Source organism: Sapajus apella, unplaced genomic scaffold (genome assembly GCF_009761245.1).
Source record: "Sapajus apella isolate SASKATOON/1434 unplaced genomic scaffold, GSC_monkey_1.0 scaffold6, whole genome shotgun sequence".
In the NCBI taxonomy this organism is placed as follows: domain Eukaryota; kingdom Metazoa; phylum Chordata; class Mammalia; order Primates; family Cebidae; genus Sapajus; species Sapajus apella.
Window position 1 is genome coordinate 12,012,109 of NW_022436946.1, and position 6,951 is coordinate 12,019,059.

Sequence of the window (6,951 nt, forward strand, 5' to 3'; positions counted from 1 at the left end):
AGCAAGAAAATTATCACTGAATTGATATATGATGGTAACAAAAACATGATTATATATTGTATTACAGAGCACTGAATTGATTTGCCAGCAGTTTGTAATTTGGCTAAAGGTACTACCCTCCTTAGATTTGTATTTCTAAAAGTCTCCATAATTTAGGACGCTAAATTATGGGCTGTTTATGTTCACTGGAAAGTCATTATCTGAAAAAATAAATAAATAAAACACCTTTAAAATACTTAACAGCCATTCCCAAGCCTGTGCCTTCACCCAGGTGGCCACTTAATCTGGAAAGTCATCCCCCTCCTCTCTGTCTTTTGCAAGACTAAAGTCGCACCTCCTTAGAGAAGCCTTCTGTGGCTCACTCTGGCTTCACAGGTGTTTACTCTATGTCCCCAGATAGGAGTGTTGTCCAACAGAGAGAGTTGTCTGTCTGGAATGAATTGTCAAGTAATGAACCATGATGTCCTCGTCCTTTTTCCAATACAATGGTTATCAGTGGCTTGTATGACTCTATATATGGAAGACAGATCCAAAAAACGAGAAGCCACAATAAGGAGCAAATGCATTGTCCTTAAAGAACAAAGACTGGTAAAGATGCTGGCAGGCCAGCATCATGGTCGTTCTAATGATGACATATGACAGGGATAAAAACAATCATCTCATAAGAAAAGCACAATGTACAGTGCAAACTGCACAAGTAATCGCATCTTCCAGGTTCTAGTTGAGCACAAGTTTACTATGATGGATATCTGCGTAGACCAACACAAAAGGTGCACATCTGGACTCTATTACTAGAGGTGTCATGTCTGCTTTGAGGGAGACAAAAGCTCTCTCTTGTCACCACTGCTGAAATCACACCTGGAGTGCTAGGTTTAATTCTGGGCACCACATATTATGAGTGAAAAGAAAATCTAGGTTGTTCAGAGAAGGGTCAAGACATTGACAAAGAAACCGAAAAAGTTAAAATAACAGATGTTCAGCCAGCCAGAGAGAAGACACGCCCGAGATGAGCGATGGAGGAATGGAAGAAGGACAAGTCTCCACTTAACGTGAGAGGACTTATTATCTGTCAATGATACCAAGGGGAAAGAATTACAGGATATTACGTGGAGATAGAATACGGATGACAATTTTAACAAGACCTTCTAAAAGGAAGAGTGCTCAGAGACCCTCTGAATTATTTTGAGACTAGGCAGATTCTCATGATCATTTGACAAGTGTTTCTTGGAATTTTATTATGATCCAGGCACTGGGTGCTGTGCACACAGTGGTGAGAGGTAACAGATAACACTTTTGTCAGCATTGAATTGTGGTGGGAGTGGATTAAAACTATTCAGAATAAATTTATAATGAAAATTGTGAGAAAAGGTTTGAAGGAAAGACACACAGGGCTTTGAGGATATGTAACAGGAATTTAATCTAGTTGGGAGCTTCCTATGGAAGTAACGTTTTGCTGAGATCAAGGGGTCAGCTCCTGTGAACAGGTCAGAGGAGCAGGACTGACGGGGGTGAGGTAGAAGAATCCTGGGTCGACGTCTACTGTGTCTTCACAGTCACTGTTAATTTACAGAGGACATTCTTGATTTTCTGGATCATGGCTATTGGTTCTAACTCAGGCTATGCTATTATTAAGGACTCTCAATTGTCCACAGCTATCACGTGATCTTATTAATGCTAAATGTGAAAAATAAGGCCCTGCATCGTTGCAAATGGTTGACAGTGGGAGTATTTGCGACGTCTGGAGGAGATTCAATCCCTCCATAACCACCGGAGGGCACTTCATCCAAAGACTCAACTGGACAGCTACAGAAGAAACACGTCAAAGGCCCAACGGTCCTACACACATGCCCAGAACGGTAACACAGGGATCGTGTCACTACAGCTTGGGATATAACTAGGAGGAGCTTGGGTGTTTACAAGGACAAGAAGAAGGGAAGAAAGAAGGAGACATTTGAAGAAATGTATGAACTCGTACGCGTGCGTATTGTGTGTATAGTGTGATTAGCAGCACTATCTCTGGTGTCAAGCTCCTAGGTGGAAGTCTGGCTTTGCCGCTTGTGACTGCGTGGTCTTGAGGAAGTTAAGACCACGTCTCAATCCCGCGTCTAAATGAAGGAGATGCTGGTGCATACCCCATAAGGTGGATGTGAAACACTCACTGGCACACGGTAAACTCCCAGAAGATGTTTGTTAGCTGTTATTATTATTACTTTCTACCAATTTTTATTCTTAAAATTATATATTTATGTATTTTTGTTTGTAACAGTCATTGATTTTATAACCATAACCCCAAATTATAAAAATAAAACCTTTTTCATGGTGATAGTTTCATGGGTATGTACTTATCTTCAAATTCATCAAGATGTATATATTAAATATATACATTTTTTATATGTCAGTCAAGCCTCAATTAAAAAAAAACTTTAGGTATAATTTACATTTTTGTCAAGTGCTCAGTGCTCAGGCGCAATCCCTAAATTATCCAGCAGGGGGAACTATCCAGCTGCCTACTGTTCTCTATGAGCCATCATTTTATGAATATGGCAAGGATGAAAGATTGCATTGTCTAAAATAACTTAGTCACTTACAGATGGCATTCACCTATAGAATTTGCCCTTTAGAAACATGGACATTCCACTCTTTCGATCTTCTAAAGTGGAAAACCTACGTGAAAACTCGTCATCATCATCAACCCTTGCTATACGCGGGTACTACCTTGAGCACTTCAGATGTATTTGCTCTTTTAACACTCATTTATATAACACTGAGGTTAGTACTGTCTGTCTTACAGATGAGGTAATGGAGGCATCAAAAACTGAAGTCATCTGCCTTATGTCACACCGTGAATATGAGAAAGCGCGTACACCTGAACCATCTGGTTCCACATTTCTGTACCACTTACTGGGTATATTATTGTTGGGACCCCACCAGGGTCAATGTGGTCTCTTCCAGAAACTGTGAAGAGCTAATCTCCTTGTATTCACCTCAGCATTAGTGAGCTCTTTTCCTGATGTCCATTGGAAATGGTTTCAATGAATAACAAAAAGAAGTTAGATCAAGTCCAATATTATTCAGAGATAATAATACGCCTTCGAAACTCTCATTTTGTCTGAAGCCACTTTGCTTCTGATCGCTGTTTGACTTGTAAGAATTTTTTCTCACAAATATACATAGCTAATTAAACGAATATCTTCATTACTTTTGAAAACCCTGAGAACATAAAATCACAATTTTCTTCACAGAACTTACATGCTCTAAAGTTAACTTTTGGCAGAACACCTTCTTGTGTTCATTGAAAGTGAAAATATTAGCCTGTAATAAAAATATATGATGTGATTAATGTAAAACTTGAATTATGTAAAATAAAGGCTAGGGAAACTATTTCATGTATTTTCAGATACTTTCTCCATTCCTTTGTTTTATTTGTCCTCAAAAATTGCCAGAAAATAGCATAAGTCAAATAGTATTCTGTTTCTATTGAGCATACCAAATTGGAATACAATTTTCTATATTTTTCAGTAGCTCCCACTGCTTTTATATTAAATTAACAGAAAATGTAAGGGATTCGGAAGAAATCTTTGCAGGCACAGGGTTAAGACATAGCCCCCATGAGATGTTTCAGTGATTTGCTCAAGGCCACCGAGATCCCTGACATGGCTATTGGTTCCAAGTCAGGCTATTATTAAGGACTCTCAATGGTCTTCACACTGGGCCTGACACAGAACTCCTTTGTCTTCAGCGGCACACCTGGCTGCCGCCCCACCCTCCCTGCCACACCTGAGGAGTCAGGACTCTGGCTGGAGCTAGCCCAGGACAACCCCGGACAGGGGGAGGAGGATTCCAGATGCAGGTTGCACACTGATGTGTGATTTTTATTTGGAAAAACCTCAAAATAGTAAATGAAGAGTAGAGAAAGTAAAGTTTAAATAGATTAGAGATTCGTAATAGGAAGTGGATTGCAGCAGAGGCGACATAAAATTATCTGCGGAAGCCAAATGAAGCGTTTCCGAAAAGAGAGCATTTGTTACATTACATGTTCATTCATCAAATTCACTGAGCTCCCCCTGGGATCCAGACACGGTGCTGTACACCAGGGACACACAGATACATTCAGCAGCGCCTCCGCCTTCCAAAAGCCGGCAACCCTGCAGGAAAGACGGGGCTGCAAAGAGATGAGCACCCGGGGAGTCACGGTGCAAAGTGCAAAGGCGGAGCCTGAGAGGAAGGGATCACCTGTGTCAGCAGGGGTCAGGGACGGGCTTCTGGGTTGGGGTGCACGCGAGCAAAAGAGTGCAGCCTTTATCCACAGGAGCAATCAGAACACCCCTCAAACATGGCATTGCTGACCACCGCGCCACGAGGCGACACCGGGGTCAGATAGTTGGCTGGCACTGTGCTGATACACAGGTGTGGGGTGTGTGTGTGTGTTGGTGCGCCAGGAAGACACGCACGCGCCTGGAGAGGACCAGGCGGGCGGGACGGGAGGCTCGGGGGACCCGCGGGGCCCTCGGGCCGCCTTCCGCCGCCGCCCAGGGTCACCCGAGCCCCGCCTGTTTACCAGCGGCCCCGCCCGCCCTGGCCGGGCCGGGCAGGTCTGGGCGGGCGCGCTCTGAGTCACCGGAATCTAGGTGGGGCCGCCCGGAGCGGCGTCCTCGGGAGCCGCCTCCCTGCGGCCTGTTCCCTTTTGTGGCGGCGCCCGCGCTCGCGGGCCACTCTCCGCCGCCGCACGCCCCGCGCGCTCCTCCGCCCCGCTGCGCTCCGCTCGGCCCCGCTCGGCCCCGCGCCGCCCGTCACCATGATCCGCTGCGGCCTGGCCTGCGAGCGCTGCCGCTGGATCCTGCCCCTGCTCCTGCTCAGCGCCATCGCCTTCGACATCATCGCGCTGGCCGGCCGCGGCTGGCTGCAGTCGAGCGACCACATCCAGACGTCCTCGCTGTGGTGGAGATGTTTCCACGAGGGCGGCGGCAGCGGGTCCTACGAGGACGGCTGCGAGAGCCTCATGGAGTACGGTGAGTGCCCGCCCGCCGCCGCCGCCGCCGCCTCCAGGAAGCCCTCGGGGCTGCGCGGCCGAAGCCGTCGCGCATGACGGGCCCTCACCGGGTCAGGGGAGCCGGTGCTTTTCAGAATGCCTGTGTAGGGCGAGCTCGGGTTCTTGCATCTGACTTGAACCAAATGCACCAGCAGTAGCTTTGAGTGGCCAACACCAAGCTCAGAAAAAGAAAAAAAAAAGTGCCCTGGTTCAAACTGTGTAGTTTTTTCCCTGGGATTTGTCGGTTAAGTACGAAAGAGTATTTCAGCCTTTGCAGGTTTAGTTGAGTAAATATAATGAACAAAGTTTCTTGGAGACCTGAAATTTCTTCCCATTTCTCTTCCTCCTGTTTCTTCTTATGATCAAAATAAAAATATTGAAATAACGTGCCTTCCCGAATATCAGTGGATTGGGTTAACTTGACATAGCTGAAAGAAACTTTCCCATCTAAAAAAGCCTGAGTTTTAGCAGTTAACGATTTCAGTAGACACCTCAGTCTTTTTACCGGTCAGACTAGTTCTTGTTAGTTCTTGCTCTAGGGAGTGTCCTTTGGTTTAAGCATGGGATTGCTGTTTAGAAAACTTAATTATTTTAATCTGATTTGAAATCTAAACAGCAAACACATTCCCTGCACCCGCGAAGTGAAGCAGAGTTGACACAATTAACGTACCCGGCAGATGAAGTACTGCGTGCCATTTTCCCAGCATCGAGGAAGCGTCCCTGCTTAACTTGCTGAAAGTCTGGACTGGGGAGTGGCTCCAGTCCGAGAAGGCATTTTCTTTCACAGTGGGAAGCCCCCTCTCCTCGTCTAGGGGTGGAAGGGAATCACAGCTGGGAATCGCGGCTGGGTCTACTGTGATTAGCAATGTGTGTGTGGGTGGAGACGGGGGCCGTGTGAGTCTAATACAATCTTAGAGCCAAACGGGCTTTACCTACTGGGTTTAATAGCTTTAAACGGAGAAAGCAAGCTACCCTGCCTTTTTTCATTTCTTAGTATTACCATTGACTTGATTCTTTCTTTGAAGTGGCCCAGGGCTTCCAAGCCAATCCTGTTTATTTGTGTTTCCGGGGGACCATATTAGCAGCTTGGTGCCCTTTCTTTTGTGTAATCCTTTGGAAGTTCTCATGATGAACTTCCCCACAAGAGGAAGCATGGTCCCCATTACCCAGGTAATAAAATGTAAACACTAAAGAAAATTCCAGCTTTCCTTGCCGTTTGTGTGTTTTCTTCTCTGAAAACTTGACAAAACACTGTGCCAGCCCAGTTTGTATCATTTCCAGTCTTTTAGGTTTTTAAAGGGAATTAATTTTTTTGAAATAATATACCTCTATCTTCTAGTTAAAATGCAGCTGAACTCAGTCTGTTGTAGGGGACCTAACAGGTCTGCGTGTGTGTCTTTAAACAGACTTTGATAATTATACCCTACTCCAAAGACTAATGCAGACCCAAAGTATACGCATCCTCCACCTATGAAGTAAGGTTAGTGTGCCTTCGACGGGTGGGGGGATATTGGTAGAATCCGTGATCATTGACTGCTGGGACATGATTTGACCTGCAAGGCCCTGGCTGTGACCACAGCCCTCTTGTGAAACATGCAAAATGCCGTTTTTATTTTTCTTGAATTGCAGGATGAGCTCACCTTGTCAGGGTGTGGCTATTCCACCTTGGACTGATACAGTGCCAGTAAGCAGGGTTTGTTTTTTTTTCTTAGTTTGCTTGAATTTTTAATAAGAAGTCTAAAATGTTAATTTTTTTCATTGTAAAGAAAACACTAACCAGTGTATAGTTTTTCAATTTGACATAGAAATTAGTCCTTGGAAAAGCTTGATTTTCTAGGTGGATCTTGAAAAATCTGTTTATAATGCAGCATGACTGATTTTCAGAAATGGTAGTAGCTTTTACAACTCAAATTAGTTATCCC

At 44.8% G+C, this 6,951-nt stretch overlaps 1 protein-coding gene across 1 annotated transcript in view; it reads left to right on the plus strand.

Moving 5' to 3' along the window:
* Positions 1 to 4,612: 4,612 nt before the first annotated feature.
* The window catches only part of PERP (p53 apoptosis effector related to PMP22), a 17,036-nt gene continuing 14,697 nt past the window's right edge, over positions 4,613 to 6,951 (plus strand). The window contains exon 1 of the mRNA XM_032274648.1: positions 4,613 to 5,009. Coding sequence (XP_032130539.1) covers positions 4,796 to 5,009 — 214 coding nt within the window. The 5' untranslated portion in view covers positions 4,613 to 4,795. The remainder of the gene's footprint in view (positions 5,010 to 6,951) is intronic.